This window comes from Vidua chalybeata, chromosome 9 (genome assembly GCF_026979565.1).
Source record: "Vidua chalybeata isolate OUT-0048 chromosome 9, bVidCha1 merged haplotype, whole genome shotgun sequence".
NCBI classification, from domain to species: domain Eukaryota; kingdom Metazoa; phylum Chordata; class Aves; order Passeriformes; family Viduidae; genus Vidua; species Vidua chalybeata.
The window spans coordinates 21,887,631-21,914,913 of NC_071538.1; the positions used below are offsets into that span (position 1 = coordinate 21,887,631).

The 27,283-nt window shown below is 37.7% G+C and overlaps 1 protein-coding gene across 2 annotated transcripts in view; it reads left to right on the forward strand.

Moving 5' to 3' along the window:
• The first annotated feature begins 3,997 nt into the window (after positions 1–3,997).
• Positions 3,998–27,283, forward strand: part of ABCD3 (ATP binding cassette subfamily D member 3) — a 28,609-nt gene continuing 5,323 nt past the window's right edge. Inside the window, exons 1-20 of one of the 2 annotated variants that reach the window (XM_053950870.1) lie at positions 3,998–4,535; positions 14,387–14,423; positions 16,493–16,594; positions 18,041–18,129; positions 19,000–19,069; positions 19,841–19,938; positions 20,506–20,629; positions 21,583–21,639; positions 22,772–22,914; positions 23,247–23,316; positions 23,742–23,811; positions 23,935–24,032; positions 24,111–24,202; positions 24,660–24,748; positions 24,824–24,896; positions 25,877–25,940; positions 26,314–26,391; positions 26,484–26,549; positions 26,644–26,733; positions 26,920–27,039. In XM_053950870.1, coding sequence (XP_053806845.1) covers positions 4,423–4,535; positions 14,387–14,423; positions 16,493–16,594; positions 18,041–18,129; positions 19,000–19,069; positions 19,841–19,938; positions 20,506–20,629; positions 21,583–21,639; positions 22,772–22,914; positions 23,247–23,316; positions 23,742–23,811; positions 23,935–24,032; positions 24,111–24,202; positions 24,660–24,748; positions 24,824–24,896; positions 25,877–25,940; positions 26,314–26,391; positions 26,484–26,549; positions 26,644–26,733; positions 26,920–27,039 — 1,743 coding nt within the window. In that variant the 5' untranslated portion in view covers positions 3,998–4,422. The remainder of the gene's footprint in view (positions 4,536–14,386; positions 14,424–16,492; positions 16,595–18,040; positions 18,130–18,999; positions 19,070–19,840; positions 19,939–20,505; positions 20,630–21,582; positions 21,640–22,771; positions 22,915–23,246; positions 23,317–23,741; positions 23,812–23,934; positions 24,033–24,110; positions 24,203–24,659; positions 24,749–24,823; positions 24,897–25,876; positions 25,941–26,313; positions 26,392–26,483; positions 26,550–26,643; positions 26,734–26,919; positions 27,040–27,283) is intronic. The other variant, XM_053950871.1, reaches the window with a different exon arrangement.

The following is a 27,283-nucleotide window of genomic DNA, read 5'->3' on the forward strand; positions in this document are numbered from 1 at the left end:
CAGAGGCAAGAGTTGCTTGTACAGAGGCTAGATCACAGTCACATCAAAAAGTCCAAGTATATAAAGCAAAAATACAGACAGAAATCAAGGAATTGCACAAAGTAGACTTGTGTGTAGCAATTAAGCACTTGTGGGTTACAATATCATTTAATAAAGATCAGGAAAAGTACCCTTACCAGTGGGAAAGTGAATTAGTAATGGCACAGAAGGTCTGCAAGCATCAATTTAAAAGCCAATGCTCTGCACTTGCTTTTTTTTCCTATGCACTCCTTATCTCCTTCTGCCCATGCTACTCCCAGATTTTACTCACTGCTCAGAAAAACTACCTTCTCACATCTAAAGTTCCTGTAACATCCCAATTATCTAAGGGGCATGCAGTGGGTGGGTAAGAAAAGGGCAAGAACAAGAAGAGAAAATAGGAGGTACAAAGAAATGGAAGCTTGTCTTCTCTCTGTGTTCTGTAGATCAAAGAAAGTTTATGTCCATTTCAATTTCACCCTGTGGGCCCCATCTGAAGATCAAACCTGCATTATAATCAGCATTGGAGGCTTATGGGTTTTGAGTGGTTGATACCAGATCTACACTACTTCACCTGCACTGGAGTTTGAAGTTCTAAGAAGTGACTAAACATATAATGATACCAGCTGGCAGACATAAGTTGTATTAATAAGGCTTAATAAGATTATTGAGCATAATCTGTATCATTATTCATATATACCCATTTGCACATATATGAATTGATGCATGATATAATGTAGCTCAACTTCAAATGTAGAACCTCCTTCTGTAAAACATCAAGCAACAAACTTAATACCCTGTTGTAGCACTTCAGCAGAACGACAAAACCTTTTCACTTGGTGCTGATGACTGCATTAACAGAACAGTTTAATTATTTCCCTGCAAACCATGCCAGATTCTACTACTAAGTGATATATCTAGGAGATAATACAGATTTCACAAAAGAGACCACAGCAATCCCTGAAACTTTTCTTCTAGCTCCACTAGTTATTAAGTTTTCAATACCACAGGACTTTACTTAAAATTTAGAAAGTTAACAGTCCTACTGAATCTATATAGACTTAAAAATTAAGCAAATGTAAGTCTGCAGAATGGAGACCAGCACTACACAAATCACCTTCCAACATTATGAACATACATGATACAGTTTTCATATTACAGTTTACCTCAGCTTACATAAATTAATGTTATTTTTCTGTCACTTTTCACAACATTTGTAAAGTGCACTCTGTGATATTTATATGTTACATTGGACCTACAATAAACAACCTGATTTTTCATTTAATTATTAGATGACATGTTGTTCTCAGAATATAGCTGGGTGCTGTATGCCAAATGCCAACAGCAAATAATACAGGTTCTTCCTGTTCTGGGAGAAACCAAATGGGAGCATATTCTTATTTGTTAACCTAGATCCATTAAAAAAAAAAAAGCATTCACATAACTATTAGTGGGACAAATATTCACTCTGTAGTAATTTCTTGTATTTCTGATTTTGACTCTTTAAAACTCAAGCATCTAAAATCAAGAGTAGCTGAGGACATTAACTGAAAAGCTGAACTGTTTAGCAATATTATTACTGCTTATTTATATGAGACTTTGTTTTTTAAATTGGGAACTAGGAGAACTGCTTAGGCAGATACCATGGCTTAACACTTCAGACACAGAAGTCCAGCTTAACACTGCCTGTTACGAGGTCTCCTGAAGTCCATTAGAGGGATTTAAGATTTCAATAGTAAACATACATTTTTCTTCCTACAGTCTTCAGTCTTCCAGAGTGCACTTTCTCATTTAAACAGCTTGCTTGCTATGGATGTTCCTACTTACCAAGTAAGAAGTTTGAACAATACCATGAACTGTATTAAAAAGATGGTTGTTAATTTCACCTTGCTTTATCAGAGAAATTACACACAGTACTATTAGTACAGGTAAAAGAACTCTTACTATTTGTTTCTTCCAAGCTACCTTTCCACCTCGAGCTTTTACATTTGAGATACATTTGAATTAACATTGCTCTTATTTGTCACCTTGGAAAACCCTCACAGTTGACTTGTACCAAGAATACCAGGAAAGCAATATAGCTGCAATGTATAAATTGTTGAAATGCAGCAGATCTCAAACTGAAGGGGAAAAAAAGGAGTTTTTGTCACAAAAACATTTGATCAGTGTGGGCAATTTTATCAAGATATGCTTAGCCATGAGTGCCTTTGGAAACTGATGAAATAATGGATCAATAAAAATCTCATGTTTTGAACAAAGTGCCCACTTGTCAATCATGTTTAAAAAGTTATTCTGAAAAAAAAAAAAAAAAAGCAACTTTCAAGAGTTGAGGCAGCAGGAGACAAAGTGGAGGTCTGGATGCCTGAGACAAGTTTCTCAGAAAATGATAGGCATGTGTGAAATTATTTAAGGAAAAGTTAGAAGAGAAATGAAATACGTACTGGATCGTGGTATTGGCTAGTGTCAGAAAGTGGGATAAGGACACTGAGCAGACAAACAGCAGAACACCAGTCACGGGGACATGCAAACAACAAAGGTCAGCACGGCCCCAGCTGATGGACAGTTCATGGAAACAAAGTTAGGCTGTACTAGATAGCAACTTCTGTGGAAGGGTACAACCAACTTAAGCTTAAAGAGGGAAGAGGACTTGAAAAGCAGACAGTATCATAACATTCCTGATCTCTGTGCTGATATTGAGATTAAAAGTACCAGCAAAACTGTACTACAAAGATTTGTAAACCTGAAAATTTGCAGAAATTTTCCTTTTCGCAATTATTTTAAGAAGTTTATTTTCATACCAAAAGTACCTCTTTTTTAGGTTCTCATACTCACCTACTCTCAAAGTACCTAAGATTTTAAAAACCAAGGTATTTTCACAAACATTCACCTTATAAAACATGAATTTAATTAATGCTGGGTGATTCTGCTATATATTTTCCTGAGGATCTGAAACACTTCAAATAGTTTACAATTCCTCCCACCCACACCAAAACCACCAATGTACAACACATATTTTAAAGCAGGGAGATTACTGATGTGTCTAAGGTCTCAGAACAAGTGACAGAGAATAGATTCAAGAGTCGTGACTCTAATGCTCTAAAAAAATGCTAACAATTTGAGAGTTTGAGACTTCAGCTTTTACACCAAAACATAAACTTGCTTTAAAATGTCTGATAATACCAACGATAGGGAAAGGGAGCAAGAAGGAAGAGTATATGTGGTGATTCAGAATGAAGAACCAGGGATTACCTCTCAAACTGCAGCTTCAGACCTCCTACTCCAGGCAGAAATACTTGGAAGAAATAGGAATACCTGATAAATGGACTGACCTATGTGCACACTCTTGTGCTACAGTAAAAAAAAGCACAACATTCACAGGTATTCACATGTTTTTAAAAGCCTGTATGAGAACATTTCTCAAGACTAAAAATAGATACATTGATTCCACCGGCATTTTGATCGGCATGTAAGTTTAATCAGAGAAATAGTTTTGTCATTTCAGTGTTAACCATAGTCTTTCAATATATGACCGACCAGTTCCCACAGAAAGCAGAGACACTTCATATCCATTATCAGGCATCTTTCTGAGGGATATGACCACAGGGGAAGATCCAGTGTAAATACAGTTATGCTGGCATGGGTGTTTTTGCTGGTGTAGCTCGACATGCCAATCTGTTATTAACTCTGCTGGAAAAAGCACCTGTGCGAGTATAACTGGTTTTTGTGGGACAAAGCCAGCTGGTATCTCCTGCTGTACCCGGCATGGCCGTACTCTTTATAGGGATTATTTTCCTGTGCTTACACGGGTGACGACTCATTCCACCCTCTGCCTGACAGCCAGTCTTGGCAGCTCCCCGCATGGCACTAACAAAGAAAAAGAGAAAAGACAGGATGTGGCGAAACCTACATCAAAGTTTCTCTGACTTTTTAAAACGCTTTAATTTTTTTTAAATTTTATTTTTATTTCGTCGTTACCACATTTACAAGCCATTTCTAGCACACACTCAGGAATCACACTGTACCCCTACACAAAGAGCCCCGGGCGAGTGGATGACCGGAGCCCGCCCGGCAGGAGGAGGTGCCTGGGAAAATTAACCCGCGGGCCGCGGGGGAGGCTCGGCCTCAGCCGCTCAGCCCGACCTCCGGGCGAGGGCGGCCGGCGACAGGCCCGGCCCTGCCGGCGCGGGAGAAACGCCCCTTCCTCCCCTCCCCGTCGGTCCGCCCGCTGCCAGGGGCTGCCAGGGAGCGGTAATTGCCGTCCCGGCGTTGCACAACCCGCTCCCGGCGCGGCGCGGCCCGTCCTGCCGGCGGCGCGGGGCCGGGCGGCGCCGCCCCCTCCCGGCATCCCTCGCTCGGCTGCTCGGCTCGGCTGCGCTCGGTCGGCGGCTCCGCGCTGCTCTCGCCATGGCCGCCTACAGCAAGTTCCTCACCGCGCGGCACTCCGCCATCGCCGGGGCCGCCGCCGCCTGCGCGCTGCTCTGCCTGCTCAGCAAGCGGCGGGCGGCCGCGCAGCACGGGTGAGCGCGGGGCCGGGCCGGGCCGCGGGGCGGGAGGGGCCGGGCGAGCCGCGGGGCCGGCGCCGGGAGGCCGAAGCAGCGGGAGCTGTGCTCGCCCTCACCGCCCTGGGCCCGGCGGAGGGCCAGCCGCGTCCCTGTGCCACACGCTGAGCGCTGCCACCGCCGCCCTCTGCCCGGGAGGGGCTCCTGGGCACAGGGGTCAGCCTGCTTCTCCTCACGCCTTCCCCGGCGTGAGGTCGGTGCCCCTCTTGCGAGCATCCAACCACCGCCGCCTTGTTACCTAAATTATATTGGCTTTTTCTATTTGCCGGACTAGGAACGAGTATTGACACTTGACTTCTAGGGATGACCGTGTCTGCATAGGCAATTAATGGACTCAGCTGTTGTTTGGATGCTGCCGTGTGACAATAAGATGCACGGGCAACGATTTCAAAGGGGATGTTCTCTGTGAGGTTGCCTTAGAGGTATATGGTTCTAGGGTGTGTATTCGTTAATGCCTTACAAAGCACTGGTATTGCGAAGTGTGGCAGGTGAAGAATGTATTGCAGACTCAGCCCTTTCACGGTTTTACTGTATTTGTGATTGTAAGACCTGGTATGTTGCGATATTACAGTGCCTACAGGTGTCTTGTAGGCACTACAAAATTATACTGAAATGGACTTACTCAACAGACTTAAGTAATAACATACCTGAGATTAAGCAATGATCCAGTTTGATTTTACCTAGGTCCACTCATGCACAATATCTGTAGGAGTTTCATGAAGTTAGGTAATTGTCACCCAACATGGCAGACATTGATATGCCAGTGATAAGTTTGCTACCTTACATTGTTTTTTGCATGAGAGTTAAAACAAGATCCTGAGCTATGGCTGTGAGTTACTCTTCTATCAAACTCATAGGAAGGGGTGTTTTTTTCAATTATCTCTGCCTAAGTTAGTGAAATACCACTTTAAAAAAGCAGAAAAGCTATATGGAAGGGCACAAAAATGATGAGCTCAGGTTTTCATGCCTAATATAGTGGTATTTGTAAGAAATACTGGGCCATGCAGATGTTCCAGGGGCAGTTATGTGTTAAGTCAGACTAAGGATATCCTTTTAAAGTGAATCTCAGTTGTCCACACCTACCTTGCTCTGTCTTCATTGAGGGATGATCTTGGAGCACACAAACCAGGTTACATTCAGATTGGAGCACATCTTCAAACATAGATGCAGGTCCAGTGTAGTTTTGAAGTGCATTTAATATTTTCCCACTGTTAGTAGCATTCATTTGATAGAAGCAGGCTAGAACCTGTCCAGAGTAATCTCCCTATACCTGAAATAGATATTATGTGGGTCCTGGGTTGTCCCCATTAAACTGTTTTGCTTTCATGTCTTACGATGTTGATCTGCGGGACTTGACAATGGCAATGCATGCATTAACTTGAGGGTTAGTGTATAGAAAGTGTTAGCCTAAATGCTGAAGACTTTTTGGAATGTGTCTTTCCTGTGTGGAGCTTCAATTTTGCTAGGTATAGTGTTAAAAATCTGAGGTATTCGTATATATAAGGTGGACCAAACATTATTACAAGATCAGTGGGAATTGCGAAGGGGAGATAACTTACGAATTACATTCCAGCTAATTCAACAGATGTGTGGGCTTGTGAGAGCCTGCTGTCCCTTTTCCTCTGTACTGCAGTCTTTCTGATGCCTTGTCCTTTACTTCTCTAATGTCTTTAGTCATTTTGCATTCTTGAATTTATTAGAAATGCAGTTGCTCAAGTAAGTGCCATGCTTGCAAACTTGATTTTTCGCTGGTGTGTACGTATTGTTTTACACTTCTGAGTCCCTCCACAGCTTAGGTCTTATTTGCTGCTGGTACTGTATTGTGGCCATGGATTCCAAACTCTAACATCCAACATTCGGTTGTTTCAATAATAGCTGTGCTGCTGCTTGAATGCTATTTTGAGGATGGTTTTTGCCCACTGGTCTTCGTTCTTTTCTCCATGTTTCCCTGTGAGGCAAACCTTGCCAAGAGCCTTACAGAATGCTACCTATCAAGACTAGGCAGTAGGTAAGCTACATTGCCTATATCACCAGCCTAGACAAAAGCATCTGGTTATTACCATTGCCTCATCCTCCTTTAGTCTCATTAGTTCATGTATCATTCATTTCTTCACGCTTTGTTGCTGATGTAAGTTATAGAATACTTTTAAAAAGGATTGTCATCGTGCCAAATCTTTACATTTTCAGCATTCTTGTTCTGGTGTATGATGCTGCCATATAGTAACAAGTGCACAACCTTTGAAATCTGCAGGGCCTAGTGTATCCTTTAACATCTGTGTTGTATATCTCTGACTGTCTGGGAAGAGGAAGAAGTTGGGAAGGCATGGCTGTCCTAAATTTTTGTACTTATTCCTAGGGCGAAGAATTGCACTTGGCAGTCTAGATAGTCTGGAAGAGGACTGGTAGCATATCTGCTGCTTGAGGTTAACTGACTAAAATCTGTGAGGTGATTTAGTTTTGTGAGTGTGAATTCCTCTGTTAACCTTGGTGTATAATGTCTTAAAATGTTGTGCCATGTTTATGTGAGGTGAATTTCAACTTCTTGAATTCTGGAAGGTGAAATTCTAGTTTTGAGCTTTGTAAGGGCAAAGGTAAATGTTGCAGACCTGAATATAACCAGCAAAATGCTGGGCTTAACATTCAGGTGAATCATTGAAGTGTTCTAGTGCAACTGTAAACTTTACCTGCAAAACTTCTTCCTTCCTCACATAGTTTCAGAATACATACTTATACATACTTTGTGTTCAGAATAACATTTCATGTTTTCCTATTATTTCGTGTATTTCTGGAGTAATTGCCAATTTTCTGTTTGATTTTGTGTGCTTTTTTAGGTTTTGCTGGAATGTCAGCAATATGTCTGCTGCTGGTTGAACTTGGAAAGTAAAATAACATACGAACTGAGAAAAAGAAAATAATCTTTTAGCAAATCAGATGTGTTTGAATGTGTAACAAGAAAGTTATGTGATAGACTTGTCATGTTGTATGTGTTTTTATATAGAATAACCAGTTATAGGCATGATAGCAGGAAGGAGAGGTAGCGACTTTTGCCTACTTTTCTGCTGTCAAACAATAGGGGCAAAGTTCAGTACATATAAAGTAGTAATGTATGAATAATTGAGTTGTATGTGTTATGCCAACACATAGTAATGTATGAATGATTAAGTTGTATGTGTTATGCCAACCTGCCTTACTAGGTCAAAGATCACTTAATTAGTACTGCCTGGATTAGTCACAGATGTTGTTCTGTAAGAGGTATTACATTGCTCATTGATTTTACAGAACTGAAAGGTGGTGTCACTTGCAATTTACAATGCCTTATTGCTACACTTTTCTGAAATCTTCCGAAATAGAGTGATGTAGAAGTTTGCTTATAGTAACTTGTTAGTTTTCCATCTTACTTCCTTGGAGTAAAACATGGAGAAAAATACATCCATTCTTTTTCAAAGTTGCTCTCAAAAAGTCTGTTTCCTTACAAAAGCTTTATGTCCTCTTGGAAGGGGGAAGTTGTGGTATCAAAGTGCAATTATGACTTCAATTGTAGTATTTGTGTTTATTAAGAGTAATGAGAAGTTCTTTGAGAAGCTAAATTATCCTGGGTTTATAGTGCAGAAAAAAAAGTCTCTTTATTCTGTTTCCCTATTCTTGCCTCAAACAAGAAGCTACAGATTATTTGCTTAAGATTTGATTGCTTCAGAATTAAAACCTTAAGGGGTGTTACATAAAGGAGCTGGATATTTTTCATTACCCCTCTAGTAAGAATTTTTTCTGGGTATCCATGTAGTTTAAAATAAAGTACTTACACAAGCAGAGAATGAGCTTGGCTTACTTGTAGAAGGTATTTAACTCATACAAGTTTCTACTGGAAGGAGGGACTGAAAGAAGTAATAGAAGGTAGTTAGGGTAAAGAGTTTGAAACTGCAAGATTAGGGAAAGGGAATAAACAGTTTAGAGTAATAGGAGGGCATTTGTAGTATATGGGAAGGTGACAAAATATCTTAGAATCTGCTTGTAGGGCCTTTCCTATCACCTAGCTGCATTCATTAGAATCCAAGAAGATGCTAAGATGTGGACACAATTTCTTCTGAAACCCCTGTGATGGCGTCCCACCTGTGGGGAAAAAATGAATAAAGCAAGAATAGTGTGTGCGTGGGGCCTTAGAGGTTAGGCAAGCCTAAAGTGAGGGGGAAGGCTTGCTGGGAGGAGGGAGGTTGAGGTGCAGACAGTGTATATCAAATAGGTTTTTGCACAATTCATCTTGGGTGACACATAACCTATGCTCCTGCCTGTCACTGTGCTCCTCAGCCATTGTCTGCTGACAGAGTGGCAGATGTCACTCACTCAGTAGATGTCACTGCTTGTGTCCTTGGCTGCACAGCCTGTGAACATGCAGTGACAGTGATAGTATTGCAATCAGAGGTGACAGAGACATGTCCAAAGGTTTGGAGGTGCTTTCAAACATAAAATAGGAGTTTAAATATAGCAAGTGGTAGTTGTAGCTTGAAACAGATGGTGCATTTTTATTCCATTTGTGTATATTTAGAATATTCTTCTCTATTGTTAGTTTGCATAATTTCTCTAGATTCTGAATGTGCTTGGGTGGGCTTTATTGGTGTACTTCAAATGGATGGACCTGTTCTGGCTGAGTCATGGCTGTTTGACAGGAAGGATGAAATTATATTGGTGCAAATTAATAGACTGCTTTTTGTATATGTAAAAGCCTTAAAGGGAACTTGTGTTACTTGGAGGAAAGGTGGCAGATAATAAAACCAACTCTATGCTAACTACATTGAAGTAAATTTATCCAGGACATGAATGTGACTGTCCAGTCTACTGCTTGCAGTAAGTGCACTAGTGTTGAGAAAAAAAAAAAAACAAAGGCAAAATATGCAAATATACAATTACTAAATATACGATTACTAGAAAATACATTGAAAATGCAGTCTTGTAGAAAAACCTGCCTGGGGCTCAGGAAACCTGAATTCAGCTGGAGGGTATGGAGACAGGAGAAACTAGATGACTCAGCCCTAATCCTAGCATTTAGACTGCCTTTGTTTGGAGCCTGGCTAGCTAATTAGTGGTTTCTCACTTAATTAAGTTGCATAAAATGCTTGCTGTCTAAGGCAAGATCTAGTGTGTGTGTAACAGTGTATAACTTTTTAAAAAATTATTTTAAAAAATTTTTAGGAAACCAGCTAGAAATCTTTTTACACTGTTATCCATGAGGGAGGTCAGCTGCAGCCACAGCTCAGGCTTAAGATAAAAGCACAGCTTAAGATAAAATTAATAGTGCTGAGGTTTTTCTTATATGTAAGATATGTTATTCAGATGCATTCTTCTACTGAAATTTTGAATTTCCTCTCCAACAATTCTACTTTGTTACCTTCTTTTCAAAGGTTTGTAGAAACCTCTTGAGCTTTAGCAATGCAGAGCTCCTGTTCGCAGTAACATAGCTCTCTGTGACCTTCTGAGTCCCCTTCTTGCTTGCCTGAATGCATTCCTCTCACATTATTTTTGGTTATGCTGCAACTAGCCACCAATCTAGAGCCAAGAAAGTTCTGTTCTTGGTTTCTGTGTGTGCTCAGAGTGTACTGTGTAAATGGGCATGCTTTTGGACTGTGCCCAGGCTTCTGAGTAAGGTTGCTGCCCTTCACCTGAAATAACTGTACTGTTGCTCTCTACCCCTCTGAGTGAGATATGCACTATGAAACTCTTCCTGCCAGTTAGCTGCATCAGACTTTTCTCACTATAGCTGTTATTTCTTCACTGTTGCATTGCATCTTTAGTCATTTGAATTTTTTTCTGTCTTTACAATGTCTCAGTAGTATCTTGACTCCAAAACTAACCTGAAAACGGCACAAATAAATATGAACTATTGCAAAATTGTTTATTTTGTGATTTTTGGAAACTGTGAAAACTGCAAGGCGCCATTCCAGCATATAAGGTCTGCAGGATAAAAAGGTTGCCTAGAGGTAACAACTCTTTGAAATGCTACGCTTAATCCTAAACCAGATACTCTTTCTTTGCACTCTGTTGAGCGGAGGCAAGTCATCCTAACTCTACAGAAGGAAGGTAGCATGACTTGAAATTTGTAGGGTTTTTTCAGTTAAGGACAGTGTAACATTTTGCAGCCCTTACTTCCTTATAATGTGTCATTAAACAGCAAGTCTTGCTTATCACTCTCTTCATCTGCAATTCCCTGTTGTGCTAAGCTCAGTGTAGATTGCTTCCTCTGAACTTTGTTCTGGATGGAGACAGGTATTTCTAAAGACAGTAATCCTTTAACTTTTCCCTGTTTGCTAGTAAATACCACAGAACTAGTATGCATGAGACTTTTCAGTAAGAAGACTCAGGGCTCTTGAAGGCTTTACACAGTTTCTCAAATCACTTTCTTCAGTAGTGTTGAGAATGATTCTATTTGAGTAACCAGTATTATTGCATGTTTCTTTAAAGAGAATAGCCTCACTAGTATGTAAACAGAGTCAAAAGAGCCAGTGCTCTGACCAATACTTATTTGGAGACTGGAATTTCATGATTTCTCCCTCCCCAATGGGCTACCATACTGCCCTTGAAGTTGGATCAGCTGACAAATGCCTGTACAGAGTCCCAAAACTCTATTAGTTTCTTTAAAGCATCTTGCTGGTATGGGCTGATCATGTTTCTCAGTGTAGGAGAAAGGTGTTTTGTTTATTGCCTCATGCCTACCGGGTAATTACTTGCTTATTTACTTCTCTTCAGAGAGTTGCTATTCAGTTACCATGCATGTATGAATGACAAGTTTGGTGTAGTTGTGCCATCCCACATACTGCTGACACCTTTCTCTGCTTTTTATATCTGTGTTTGCTGTAAAAGCCCTATGCAGTTAAACAGTGGGTAGCAGGCTACATCTGAAATGCTGCTTTTCCTTAAACTTCCTCAGGTGATGTGTGTTCCATTATACCTGTAGACTCTTTATGGTCTAAAAAAAATGTTACACATTGAATTCAGACTGCTTTGTTGAGGCTTTGTGCAGTTAGATATTGAAAATATATGGTGACAAGTTCCACTGTTTTGGATTCACTATTAGAAATGGTTTACCACCGTATTTTTTCTTTTTTTTTTTTTTTTTTTCTATACATTTTCTAGATAACTCTTTTCAAAAACCTTTTCATTGTCATCCCCCCTTGTCTGTGAGGGCACAAAGGAATAATGGCTCTGTACCAGGGGAGTTACTTGCAATGGAGAAATTGGCCAGCATGTAGCACTTACCTTCCTCCACCACTGAGGCTTGTGATGCTCCAGCATTATGTAAATGAGAGGTCTGGAATAATGGAGAGCTTGAATCTATTCCAAGTGTTAGAGCTCTCTGCTGCAACCAGATAGTCTTGCTGTATTCTTGCTGACTAATTGAGAATGTTATTTAGTCTTTAAATTCATTGAGAATGCAACCACCATTCTCACAAAAAAGTTCTACAGTAGTACAATGGAGTCTGGAGTAGTGCCAATAGGTATTGGGCTGGAAAGGTTTTATTCTAGGCAGAACTATGGTAGAGTCTTTATTTGCAAATAAAATGAGAGCTGTGTAGGCACATTTAATATTTTTTTTCTAGACTTCATACGTAAGATTGTTTCCCTTCTTTTTGAAGTATTAGTCTTGTTTTGAGCTTGCACAACGTTTTTTAGGAAAAAGAGAACAGAACACTGTTAAAGCTCTTTTTTTCATTAGATTTTAAATTTACAAATGCTTAATTTTTATCTGAAACCTTATAAATATAAATGCTAATTAAATGTGAGTTCATTATTAAATGTAAGATCTTGATTTCCAAACAATCCTCCTTTCTCTTTAATGGATAATCAGTTTCATCTCAGTCAGTAATTTCAGCTGCTCAATTTCTCTCAACAGCTACTGTAGGAAAAATGTATCAATAAATACATCAAAGATATTCAGCTAAGTGCCAGAATAATTCTGGGCCTTATCTTTCTTATAGATTACTTTATTAATATATTCACTTCTAATCCTTTTCAAGCTGAAATAGTTGTGTATTATAAGTGTTGTGACTTCAAACATGGGCAGAACTTGAAGCAGTGAAACTTAGAGGAATTATTACGGCATGTATGGAAGAGCAGCATCCTTTCATCTTACATTATGGCAAGTCATGAATCATCTAGAGAAATAACCACATAGTTTGATCACTACTTCTTCATGCTTAAGAATACTACTTTACTCCTACTGCTAAACCAAATGTGATTGGGCTGATCCATATTCAAGTTTTTAAAATATAAGTCAACCTTTTCTACTTTGTAAAATTACAAGATGTAGTGAGAATGTATTTCTTGTTCCAGAAATACATTGCTCTTGCATCACTAACTAGATTGTTTCTTAGACTTTACATCCTGTTACCATTTCCACATATGTACTACCATCACAGCCTGATTAAATGTTATATCTTTTCTGAACTTTTATTATTTCTGCCCCAATCTGGCCCCTGCTGCCCTTCATATTCATTCTTTGTTTTGCACAAGTAGTCTTACAAGATTTTTATCTTCTCTCAGACTTCCATCTCTGTTACCTTTAATTAAGTTCTTGCTGAACTGGTGGATCTCCCTTCATGCTTTCATGATCTCCTCCTTCCCTTCTTTTCTCATATTCCTCTGCTACCTTGCCTCTTCCTTTCATAGTAATTAAGTTATTTCTTTATATTGGTCAGTGACATTCATAGATCTTTCTAATCTTCATAAATTAAAATAGGCACAGTTTCATTCTAGATATTTTCTTGGCAGAGCTTTAAAACACAAGTGGTGCTGTTGATGAAGTTGTGGGATAGCTGGTTGTGTGGCAGTCTGCTCCTGTTTTGGTGTTGTAGACCGAAGGGGCAATGCCTTTCATAGTTTCTGCTTTCTTGTAGTGTCCTAGGTTCTGCCTTGAAAGTGTATGAGTGTTGTAGTTTTAAGGCAGCCTGCTTGCTCTCAGTGTTCTAATATCATGGTTAACAAAGTTGTGATTTAATATGGTTGGTGGCTACTTCTAAACTACATAAATTCTCCAAACAGCTTCATGTACTTGTCTGATGCTTGAGGGTTCCAAAAGGAAGAAAGACAAACTATAACTGCCTTGCTGGTCAGCTTTTCTTTCTTAAAACTAGAGGCAAAAGAAGAGCACTGTGCTTTTGAATGTTTGTTTAACACTAGTTGATAAATATTTTTCTACTAACTGTTCTATTAAATGCACGGGAAGGAAAATAGACTAAAAACTAACTCCCCTTTTAATGGCTATCTTTGCAGGAACTTGATTTCACAGGAGCTGGCTTTTTTTCCCCTGTAGCACATGTTTATGAACAAATAATTTCTCTGTGTAGTAAATGTGTTATTTTGAAGTCAAATACAATGCAAAACAAATCTGGTTAGCTTATGTAGATAGTGTGAAACATCAAAGTTGGATTGCTTGGATTGCTGGATCTGCATTCTTGTAGTTTTCATTTGTGGTCAGCAAATGTAGCATGTAGCCATGCTTGTAAAGTATGTGTGAGAAACAGAAAAACCCTTGGAGTTCATGATAAAGAGCCAAGGTAAAGCAGAACTTGGAGATGAAAGGGTGAGACTTGGTTTTCCTACGTGAAACTGGTTGCTGGAATGAGTAGGGTTTCACTGGAATTCCATATGCTGTATAAAAGCAGCATGTAGGTTTGACACAGGAGGTAGCCTTGCTGTATTGCTTTGAAAGAAACAGGTAGGAATATAATCCCAAGATTTCCTCTCTGTCTTTTGTGTGTAGAGTTCAAGACAAAGAAAAGTGTGTTAATAACAAATAAATACTTTTTTTCTTTTCTCTGCAGTAAAAGAAGTGGAAAACAAGCGTTGCAGAATAATGAGGTAATTCTTTCTTCATGTCAAATATTCTTTAATAATTTTAAATAAATCTGATTTTTAAAACTTTAAGGCCAATACTGTAGTTTAATCTTGGCTGTGGAGCAAATGTGGTTTGAATAATACTTTCAGATGTGCATTGGTGAAACAAATAGAAGAATCAGGTTAATCACAAGAGGCTGAAATTTGATTCCATAATGATGGATTCTTGATGTGCACAATGTCCTTTTTTATCTCTTATTGCCCTATGAATTTCTAAGGACTAGTATTGTAAGATATTCTGTATACATAGAAACTAACAGCTGTGTGTAGATTTGGTATAACTTGTGTTTATTTTCTATGTCTAAGAAAAATGTATGGAACGAGATGTTGACTGACAGTTTCTAAATTAGAAACTACTTCGAACATCTGGTAGGAGGTTTGTCATTTCCCTGATCTTTTGTGTGTCTGTTAATTCATTTATTTGAAAGGGATATACTAAATCCCTTTAAGCTAAGATTTTTGTTTCATAGACAAATAAAATATGACAGTCCAAAAGGCAGAGTCTGTGATTCTGGTGTTACAATGGTATGAATAGATTCCATGTACTTTCATCTTTGCTGAAAACTTAGAAAAAAGGGCTTGCACTGGATAAGTAGAAGGGTGTATTGCAAGCATTATGTTAGCTTCTAACACACCTTGACTGTATTATCTACCATAAATAATTATCTTTTGGATAGCTATACCTATTTGTAAAAAACCTTAACTATCTTTTTTTTTTTTTAATTCCTACCCATCTTGAATGCAGTTATGCTGAATGGTACTAACAACCTAAGGGGAAAAAAACATCTAGGCAAGAAGATACTGGAATGAGTATAAGTGCCACACGGAAGTATAGAAATGGGGAGGGGCTGAATAAAGGGGAAGAACAGGTTCAACTCACATATGTTTAGTCATTTGGAAATGTAGCCATCAGACATTTGGTTAGTAATTTCTATTACAGGAAAGCAATAATGTATGTAGGATCATGCTTCATTAAGACTGGGCAGTAGTCTTAGTTGTTTGGATTGCTTGGATTTTTGTTAAATAATTCCATTATTTATGGATTTTTAATTAAATAATTTTTAATTAAAGTATTGTAATCATCTACTGCATAGCATCCTGTATGGCTAGAATTTTTATTTGTAGTTTGTGTTCACATAGATTTTTGAAAAGGATGGGACTATTGTTGACTTCATGCTATGAAAAACAGGTGTAGGCTTCTTCACAGAGCATTCAGAGTGGATCTTTTTCAGGTTTCCTGTCTTCCTTGTAATATTGATATAGGTATTGATAGCATGGTTCACATGAGCCTTGGCTAGCAAAGGTAGCACGATTATGTTGATTAGCTGGGACTTGTTCAAAGTACACATGTGCCCTTTTGGTCTGTTTTCAGGACTGAATTCTTCTGTCATGTCCTTATGTGAAAGAAAAGAAAAGAAACCCGGACCATTAGCTTTTAAAAAGTATTCAGGTTAGTCAGGACAGAAGATAGGGTTATATGGAGTGAACAAATGAAACTGACTCAAATAAAAGATGTTTGGGTACAGCATGGGAGGGTTTTTAAGACTGGTAGATATACCTATGTAGGAGTGTGTTGCACCATTTTATAGAAGTAAAGCAATAAAAAGTTCTGGTTTACTTGAAGCAAGTTTGGGCTGTAGAGTCAAAGACTTTAAACCGTTGATTGTCTGGACTAATAATGGAAGGCATCTTTAAAAATACTTGTTTTAGAGACGAGCAATGTTAAGAGATGTTTGCATTACAAATTGCACTTGGATGTACTTTAGTGCTTTGGTCTGCATTGTTTGTTTATCATCCTTAACACACAATTGAAATAAGAAGTATTTTATACCATAGCAGTTATTCCTATTGCAGTTTGTTTTGATAGCTCCCAATTCCCTATTTAACTTGTCTGAACAAGTCTTAAGTTGGTGGGAAATACTGCAAATTCTGCAGAAGGACGGTAGCTGTAAATGACTTGGGTAGGGAAGATCTCCGAGCAACAGTTCAATAATACAAAAAATTCTCACTTTTTTGTTTTGTTCTGTGTGCAGCAGAAAGAGGGAAAGAAGGAGCGAGCAATGGTGGACAGAGTGTTTATTGCACGAATATGTCGAATCCTGAAAATAATGGTCCCTAGAACACTTTGCAAAGAGGTAAGCATTGCCTGCAGTAATAAATAAAGAAATTAGGCTGGAGTCAAGTCTCTTTTGAAATTACATCAGAATTTAAACAACTGCATATATACATTACGTAAATAGGACTAAATTGTGCTATGTATTTTAAAATAGCAATGTAATAATATAAAAGTCTACGTTCTGCTCAGTTGTGACATCACTAAAGGTTCTGTTTTCAATTACAAGATAAGCCATTTATTGTCAGCTGATAACTACTATTGTAACATAACTTTTAAAAGACATCTGGGTTTGTCTTTTACAAGGCAATACACTTCTGTGTGCTTCCTGTCTTTAAATAGGATGCAATTTATTCATTATTTTGATTTAGTAACTTACATCTAGGCCGACCTGTATTAGAAAATGAATTTGTCAAAAATTCTCTTCAGCATCATTTCAGGAAAGCTATGCACTGTAGAAATCAGTACCTCCATCCTTCTCAGGCTTTCCAGAGCACTTTCAAAAGAAAAAAGATCCAAAGCATTAGTTGATCTCGGAACTTAAGCAATGAAATGTAAGAAGTTAAACATACATAAGGCACAAGAGCAGTGAATTGTGATGTCCAGAGTGTAGAACAGGGACCTTCAGTAGCTCAACTACAAAAAGGAGGTGCATAGAAGGTAGAAGCATAGATGGGAATGCCTGGTGAGGGTGCTCACAGAGCTAGCCTTTATCAGCTTCAAAAGGTCAGGGCCATTAGAAGAGGTTAGGATAACCCCATAAAAACTCAAACCTTTCTCCCATATTTGGAAACAAGTTTACTGGTCAGCCTCACCATATTCCTGGCAAGACTGTGACCAAAACTTCCTGTAAGCTAACTCTGGCCACACAAGGGGCAAAAAAGTGATTGCAAGCAGCCTGGATTTACCAATGATAGATCATGCCTTATTAACCTGATTGCTTTCAGTGATGAGAGAACTGACTGTGTGGATAAATGAAGAACAGAGGACATTGAATACTTTGATATCAGGTCTCCCTTAATACCCTGACAGCCAAACTGAATTGGCTGAATGAGTGGACAGTGAAGTGCATGGAAAACTGTCTGCACTGTTGGTCTGACTGGAGACTGGTTACTAGCAGCCCTGTTGAAGTAGATGATGTTCAGAGGTCTCTTGAAACCTTATGGCAGAAAGGTGTCTCAGAATAGCAGTAACTTCATTATTTCTGCAATCCTCCATCTTATGATGTGTGTCCAGTATATGTATCAACCAAATACGGCTTTTTAAAAGGCAAACTTTCACCATAAAAATGTAGTCAGTACTTTATTTAAGGTATTGGACACGAATGCGTTTCCAGCAAAGTAAGTAAATACTACATTAGCTAGGGCAGCAGGGTAGTACTTTTCTGTTAGATACAGTTGGATGAGTTACTGAAAAAATGGTGAATTTTAGCCATTATTTAACTGTTATATTTCTGTGGTTGTACTAGACAGGTTATTTGCTGCTTATTGCTGTGATGCTGGTAGTCCGAACTTACTGTGATATTTGGATGATTCAAAATGGAACAGTCATTGAAAGGTACCTATGCATTTGTTATTTTTAAACATTCTCTCATGTGTTTAACAGGGAAATTTGTCTATCAGAATACATATTCGGATATTTTATAGCTTGCTTGTTTAAAACTGCTGGAAAACTGGTGTAGTTGCAATTTGGGGAGGGACCACTATATTTTGGTAAATATATTAAATTATTTTTGTTAATCCATAAAATTATTTGATTAAATTAATATTTTTAAACTATTTTTAAATATTCATTTGGTAACATTTTGTACACTGAAGACTCTAAATTTTGTTGATCTGAATGTCCAAGAAGGTACTTCATAATAGTGGTTTTATGTCTTAAGTCTAAGACATGTTGTGTGGATATTAGGACTTTTATTTCTTCCCACTGAGCTGCTTGCTCTTTAGATTGATAAAAACAATGCTTTCAGTCTTAATATGTTAGAAAGTGGTTTCTAGACCTCCAATTATTCTTGCTGATCTTGTTGCTAATTGAAGCAAGTCACAATGTGTCTTGAACTGTGAATTCAAAATGATACTGTGTTTGAGGAGAGACATTTGTGCTTTGTAGAATGGAAAGGCTGCTTTGTTTCTCTTGTGAGAATCTGTGAAAGCAGAGAAGGGAAAGAACTGATATTCTGTGACCATGAATTTTTGATCCCTTAATGTGGGCAGTTATAGAGGAGCAGACAGGAGATAACTGCTCAGTCTGCCACTCGCCACTTAGCTTACAGGAGAGTGTCAGACTGGATCCTACAGCTTATGCTACTGATTTCCATGATTTTTTTTTTCTCTATGTGGTCCCCTGAGAGTTTATCCACTTAAGACATGCAAGTTTGTACTTCGTTATTTCTCTTGTAACTGACTCTTAGCTGGTGGTCATTTACAGTGCTATCATTGGCCGCAGCAGAAAAGATTTCAAGAAATACTTGTTCAACTTCATTGCTGCAATGCCTGCTGTAAGTGCCTTTCTTGTGCTGACCTATTAGTAGAACATACTTTAAATGTAAATTAAAATTTTGAAGAAAAGATCTCTAACAAAGAGTGTCTTAAAACCTATGGAAATTAGTTGTTTTACATACAGGTCTGTATGAAAACATATTTAATTTTCTGCCTCCAGTGTGTGGGAGACTTTATCAGCATATTTCCTTATTGGTAGCAGCTGTTTTTTTAACAGCTATGTTTGGGTTTTCGGGTTAGTTTTGTCGATGGCAATTTTGACTATAGGTTTGGGATTCTTTTGGCACCATTGAAGATGAAGATTTTTTTTTTTAGAATTTAATTTTTATATTTATTACATTTTTCACAGATCTGTTATGCTTTCTTCCACTCTTTAACTTTGCTTCAGCTTATTGACATCTCTGAGCTGCACCAGATAGAAATAATTGTTGCTATCTGGTTTGCAATAAATTTTAAAACTAGTTGACAGATTTAAGGCAGTGATTGTAAAGTGGTGGCTCTTTTCTAGAGTTTATCAGAAGAGCTGAAAATATATAATACAAATGTATTTTATCTTAAGTGGTGAGATCCACTGGGACCTGGAGACAGAAACCTAAGTAGACACTGTCTGATTGGTCTTAGGTGTGTTTATAACATTATTGACTTTAAGGGGAGAATTGATCTGTTTTAAAGTGTTTACACAATTTACACTGCAAATTGATCTAAGTTTATTTGCTCTTGTTAGTTTTGTCTTAGTTTTGTCTTGCTCTTGTTATTGTCTCTTATTTTAGATCTCTTTAGTAAATAACTTCCTGAAGTATGGTCTAAATGAGCTGAAACTCTGCTTCCGAGTAAGACTTACCAGATATCTCTATGAAGAATATCTTAAGTAAGTAACACCTTGTCTACAGATTTTAGAAGTTGATTCAAGTACTTTTAAGTACACAGTAAGAAGGTTGCAAGGTTGCAATTAACTTGCAGTTGAGGGTGAGTGGCTTATCCAGGTTGTATATGCCATAGATACAAAGGTAGTGAAGTTGGCTCGGTTGGGGGAAAAAATGCACTTCCATGATTGGGTCAGATTCCAAAGTACTTCAGGTGCCTTCATATGGTGAAGGCTGAATTGGATGCCTGAACTTGAGTAGCTCCTTCTGTACTGAATTTTGGTTGTCAGATGTGCTATAGTAGAGTGTTGTGAGGGTTTTCTAAGTTCAGTAGCAGCACAGCATGAGCCTGAGCTTCAGCTCAGACATCCTGAAGCTTAAATACCTAAACAATCCTGCAGCATTTAAAGTGGATTTAGTCAGGTAAAAGCACAAGCTACGTTGATTCCATACAGTAATATTTGCCTTACTTAGCATCTCAGCTGTATGAAGCAAAGGTGTCCCAGTTATTTCAGATCCCAGGTAATGATTTTTTTTTTTTTTCCTGCCACTTAGCAGTTGTTTTGTTTCAGAGCTTATACGTACTACAAAATGGGAAATCTGGACAACAGAATAGCTAATCCAGATCAACTCCTTACACAGGACGTGGAAAAATTCTGTAATAGTGTAGTGGACCTGTACTCAAACCTTAGCAAGGTAAGTCTTATGAGAGACAACTTTGAGTAGTAGCTGTAGCCATTTAGGGTGGGGATGTCAGCTCACAACAATTAGGTGCATTTGTATGTGGATTGCTTGGAGTATGATCCTAAAAAAATTGTTTATGATGCTGTATGGTTTCACACTCTTTGTGGCTTTCATGACCAAAGCACTGTTGCAAGTTGTTATAATTTGTATTAAATTTTCTTTAAAGAACATACAGCATTCTTTTGCAGATGAACAGTGATGACTTTGCTCTCTCAGGTAGATAGTTTTCAGGAGAAAAGCAATGGCTAGCTCTCAGTTACACACAAATATTTCTGTGTGTAGGGAGGTGTGGTTGCATAAGCTTTTCCCTGTTTCTGGTGTGAATTTTAAGGTGATTGGGTAGTGAATAAGAATACTGTTGACATTTTTAGACTAAATTTTTTTCATGCTATGTGTTTCATGCAAGCTGAGTATAAATAAACTGCAAGTTACTTTGTTCAAAACCTTCTGACTACAAAACCTGTAGTTCAGCTGTTTTAGCTTAGTGAGGGAGGTTATAGAACTTAGGAATGTTCCTCCTATCAGGGACGCAGCCAAATATATGGCATTAACTTTTCATCCCATATTTCTCATAATTACTTCAGTTAAATTTTTATGGGTTCTAGTCCACCTTTGATAAGTGAGCAGAGTGTCATTACAGACCTAAAATAGCAAAATACTCTTTTCATATGGTATGTATTTACCTGATGATCATGATGGTTTTATGTTCAATTCTAGAGCCAATGTTTTCAGGAAAAAGTCATGTGGCTGAGAATCCTTTTGTCTTAGCTTCTAGTTTGTATAATAGACTAGCCAGTATTTTAGTACAGAGCTGTAACTGTTCTTGGGGTGGTACATGGCTTCTGGACTGTTTTATATTAGTTTTGTGTTTGTGTTCTAAGGCTTTTTTCCTATGCTTCTTACAGCCCTTCTTGGATATAGTTCTGTACATCTTCAAGCTAACAAGTGCAATAGGAGCACAGGTAAATTGAGTGGGTTTTTATAGAACTATAAGCACATTTTCCCTTCTTTGGTTATAGCCTTGTACCTGTTTGGAATCTGAGGAAAACTCTAGGTGGTAGTTGTGGATTCCTACATCATTTGAAGGGCTATACTGAAAATAGGCATTTACACCTAATGTTTTGTGTGCTTTAGTGCCCTCTATTTGGAGGCAAGCAAAATAAAAACCAGTATTTTCAGGCATTTGATCAACAATTTGAAGGACCAAGAAAGTTTTTTATTTTCTTCTAGTACTTATTTGGAAATCCTATTTAGTGCAACAGCCTTTTAACTGTTTATGTCTTGCATGAATTGCATTTAAAGGTGAAAATAGGTTTTCTGTTTCTGTGCAGCCTCTGTGAGGGGGAACCATTTCTTGCATTGAGCTGTAAGACTCGATAAGCTGAATAATTGCAGAATTAATTCTTCAAATCAGTGAAATGATGCATTATCAAAAATGTTCAAGAGTTGAAAAGGAGTAGCTGTGGGTCACATGGTGCAAGTTTTGTTGAGACAGGCTTGCAGTAAGGCTTAACTGAACCTTGGTAACTATCAGTCTCAGATGTCTTTGTTCTGCTCTCTGTAGTAGTTATTGTGTGCAGTTGATGCCAAATTCAGTTTATGCCATTCCATGCTTCAGTGGTATTTAGTCATCTGTCTGTCGTTTATGGGAACTTAGGATCCAGGACTGCTTGAGAGAACAGGAAACATGTATAGCAGACAGTGGGAGTGAAATATTGACTGCTGTGTGACACTTCAGCAAATGTAAAGAAAAAGAAGTAGGCAGAAAGGAGGGAGAAAAAATGGGAGGGTACCAGTAAATCATTAATGAAATAAACTAGGACAGTAGGGGACAGGTCACACTGGGTGATGATAAAAACCTGAATAGAAGGCTGGGGTGGGAAGGACGTCTAGGGACAGAGAATTAATAAAATTAGTAAAGTAGTATCTACAGCACCAAAGAAGGTGACATGATGAGAATTGCAAATGTAATTGAACTGGCAACATAGGTACCCAGGAGGTGAGAACTAAGGGATTCATGCTTTCTGGGCACTTTGGATAGAGATACTGTCATTTGAGACCACCTAAGCTTTTATTCTTTTTTGATATTCACAGGGTCCAGCTAGCATGATGGCGTACTTGATTATTTCAGGATTTTTCCTTACACGTTTAAGGAGACCAATTGGCAAGATGACTATTATAGAACAAAAGTATGAAGGGGAGTACAGATATGTCAACTCCCGGCTCATTACAAACAGGTATACACTTGCATGGCTGCTGAGATATAAGTGACTATACTGTGGGGTAAATGGAACTTGTGTGTTAAAATATACTTGGGAAGTATGATGCTATCAGGTCTGAGCCAAGTGTTTGCATCTTTATGTACTGTAAAGTAATTTGTATGTGCATTATATTCCATAGTCAAGACTGAGTGGGGTATAATAATTCTGTGTTCTACTGTTGTGAAAAAGTACAAACTCTTATTTCATAAAGTAACTGAAAGTGCTATATTCATATTTTATGGCTGACTTTCTTCAAAAAATGTGTTTAACAAAATGAAGTTGCATTATTTTTGTTTGTTTCTTTTTAGTGAGGAAATTGCTTTTTATAATGGAAACTTGAGAGAAAAACAGACTATTCACAAGACTTTCCGTAAGCTGGTAAGCCTCTTTTATTTCTTAAAACATTTTAAGCAAAACTTAATTAATTCTATAGTGATGATTCTTGACATGTGTTAATAAAAATTTACTTAGAGTGGCTTGTTGTTTTTGCTGCTACTTTCATTTGATTAAAAAATTAGTTGGTAGGCTATAAGCAGAACAGAAGTTTCTGTGAATGGCCTTTCTCTTGCCACTTACCTCCTTGTCACCCACCACAATTATTGTTGTCACTCTTTAGTTTCATGTGTAGGTTGTTTTGATCACAAATGCAAGTTTTTGCCAGCAGGGACTCTTGTACAGACACTTAGAGGCATGTTAATATATCTGAAGTACTGAAACATAACTGTTTGGAACCAAATGTCTAATAAAAGATAGTAAAACAGGTACTGGTAGAGTTTGAACTTCTTTCTTCTGTAACTTACCAGGTGGAACACTTGCATAATTTCATCCTCTTCCGGTTCTCTATGGGTTTCATTGATACTATCATTGCCAAATGTAAGTGTGTGTCAAGTGCTAATGGATTCCTATAAATAACAAAACAAACTTTTTACATAAGAAATGTCTTTTTCCTTACTGTTTCAATTAATGTGCAGCGTAATATTTATTCTTAAACTGCAGACCTTGCCACTGTGGTTGGCTACCTGGTTGTTAGTCGTCCATTTTTGAACCTGTCTGATCCCCGTCATCAGAATAGCACTCATGCAGAACTTTTGGAGGTAAATAGACCAGAATTAAAACAACCTCTAGGTTTTAAATTTTGTTAGTCCACGTAAAGAAACTTTCTTCTACTCTAGGATTACTACCAAAGTGGAAGAATGCTACTGAGAATGTCTCAAGCTTTGGGCAGAATAGTCCTAGCAGGCCGTGAAATGACAAGATTGGCTGGGTAAGATTAATTGTAAGAATCTTTCTCATCTCAATTTCAGAAACTGATTGTAGAATAAAAATTAGCTTATGGGCTTTGTTCCTTGCAGCATGCTAAAAATTCAGCAATTAAAAACATTTTATCCTGAAAACACATCTGAAGATGTGCTAATTACGTCCACTAGAAATTTCACATCTTGATAGTACTAGCATGGAGTTTGAGTGTTATCAAATGCTCTTAAATCAATTATGTATTGATTATTTACCAAACTTTTTTTTACATTGTAAGACATTGTAAGAAGTAAAATTTAGCTATTACAGAAAAAGGAAAAGTAGCTTTTAAAATATGGTGCTTATTAGACAACCTGGTGCAACTCTAAAGTAAACATTCTGCTTCCGTGCTGGGTTAACTAACTTTGTCATTTTAGCAGTTTGACAGAGTTCTTATTAGACCTTCTGTGAATGTTTTTTCTTTTAAGTTTCACAGCTCGTATCACGGAATTAATGCAGGTTCTGAAGGACTTGAACAGTGGCAAATATCAGCGTACAATGATATCACAAGAAAAAGGTAGATGTGATATAATATGCAACATGTCATCTCTGTGTAGCATTTCAGTCACTAATACATTTTTCTTTATTTAAGATGGAGATAAAAAGCAACCTTTGTCTTTGATACCTGGATCTGGAGAAATTATCAACAGTGATAACCTTATCAAGTATGTTTACGAAGTTTCCCCAAGTTCAATAGTTCAGTATTTTTAATGTAGACTTTTTTTAAGTCTTTCTCTCTGCAACCATTAATAGAGGTCTGAATACCCATTATTACAATTTGCAGTTCCTGTTGAACTTTAATTTATTTATTAGTAATTCCACCTCACACCCACTCAGCATTTCTGTTCTGTTAGCCAATCCTTATCCTCTCATATTAGAAGACATACTCTGCTCTCTGGGCTTGGTGTTTTCGGTAACATTCCTACTGTTCTTTAGAATATGACTTCTCAGACCATCTTGTTTCCTTTAGAAATATGTTAGTTATGGACTTTATTCCATTATATAATTCAACTGTAAAGATCAGGGGCAAGTTTCTACTCATTTAGAAGGTACTTGCTTTTAGTTCTGCATGCTTAGAAATTTCGTTTATGTACTTGTACTTGATGTTCCTACATTCTCTGCAGTCTGAGGAATGTGGCACTGACATAGCACTAGTACTTAAAGGCATTCAATACAGCCAGTTAAAAGATCAAATAATCTCAATCTGGACAATGTGGAAAGCAGATCGGGAAATAGAGGGGAAAGACAGGAAGGAAGGGGGAAAAGAGATGATATAGCTATTTTAATTCATTAAAAAAAAAGGCAAGGGGGAGGTGAGCAGAGAAGTCATTCATTGCATGTTGTAGAACTAGTGAGATATACTTCACTACTAGGAGGCCATGCATCCTTAAATGTAGGTTTATATCCACAAGATGTTTTGGAGACCAAAGGGTTCAAAAAACAAATACAGGGGATAAAACCAAGCCTGTAGATGTAGATGTTTAAAAGCTAGGGTTTCAAGAACTTCCTTAAGCTCTTAATAGTTGGAAAGTGAATGAAGTACTGAGATGTTTCCCAGTGCCTTAAATCTCTCAAGTAAACATGCAGTATTAGCTTCTTTTAGACAACTGTTATCTTTTCTTTTTTAACTTTGCAATACATACAGGTTTGATCATGTTCCATTGGTGACACCTAATGGAGATGTTTTGATTGAAGACCTTAACTTTGAGGTAAGGTTTTTAGTATCATAGTAAACAATAGTAATAAAAAATTTTCAAGGGAAGATGATAGCTTCAAAGGTCATCCTATTTATAAGAAAAGTGCAAACAAATAGTCATGTTAGTTTATAAAAAAGGCAATAAGCTATTTTATCCAAAAAAGTTTTTATCTAATAAATAAACTAAAGTGCATTTTCTTCCACCTGTAGTTGGTGCTAAACCAGTTGGAGAAAAAACCTAATTTTTGCTGGAAATTGCTCATTGTAATGTCAGAAAGTTGTGTAGAAACATATGATGATACTAGATTGTCTTATTGATTGTAGAAACTTTCAGCAATACTTTCTCACTGCCATTTCCATTTTATGTGCTGGCTTTGCAATTTTAGGTTAGATCTGGTGCAAATGTGCTGATTTGTGGGCCAAATGGGTGTGGGAAGAGCTCCCTGTTCCGTGTTCTTGGTGAGGTAAGGGAACTTTATAAAACAAACAGGAGAGAAGAAAAAGCATGTTTGTGATTGGACTTTTTTGTCAAGTTTTTATCTTTTTCCTTTTGCAGTTGTGGCCTTTGTTTGGTGGGCGTTTAACAAAACCTGTAAGAGGAAAACTGTTCTATGTTCCTCAGGTGAGACCAAGTACTTGACAGTAATCTCTTTCTTTGTACTTTGACTAGGTGTAGCAATATTTGACATATCTTTTTGGTTCTAATTGTATCTCAGAGACCATACATGACTCTTGGAACGCTCAGAGATCAAGTTATATATCCAGATACTTTGGAAGATCAGAAAAAGAAAGGGATTTCTGACCAGGTAATGATAATTAGTTCATTAACCCTTTGTCTTGCTCAGGATGAGTAATGCTTCCAATTCAGAAATACTGAAACTGCTATGAAAAGCACTGCATTTAATAGGACTCTTAATATTTACTAGGGTTGATAATGTTATGGTATAATCCTTTATAGCTTTTTTTATTTGTCATTCCTGTTTCCATAAAAGGTGCTGAAGGAGTACTTGGATAATGTCCAGTTGGGTCAAATCTTGGAACGTGAAGGAGGCTGGGATAGTGTTCAGGACTGGATGGATGTACTCAGCGGGGGAGAAAAACAGAGAATGGCAGTATGTCTCAAAAGCATAAATGCTTAACAAATGCAGAACATAAGTAAAAAATAAAATCTGAACTGTAAGCTATTTTTATTTATTAAATATTAGTATTTGACTTAGAAGAAACTCCCAAAATATGAAATACCTAAATACTGAGAGAACAACTGAAAATAGTGGGCTTTGTACTCAAAATTTAAAAGTAAATACTGGCTTTTAAACATCCTTTCACCATGTCTTGTGCTTTCATAGTATAAACAGA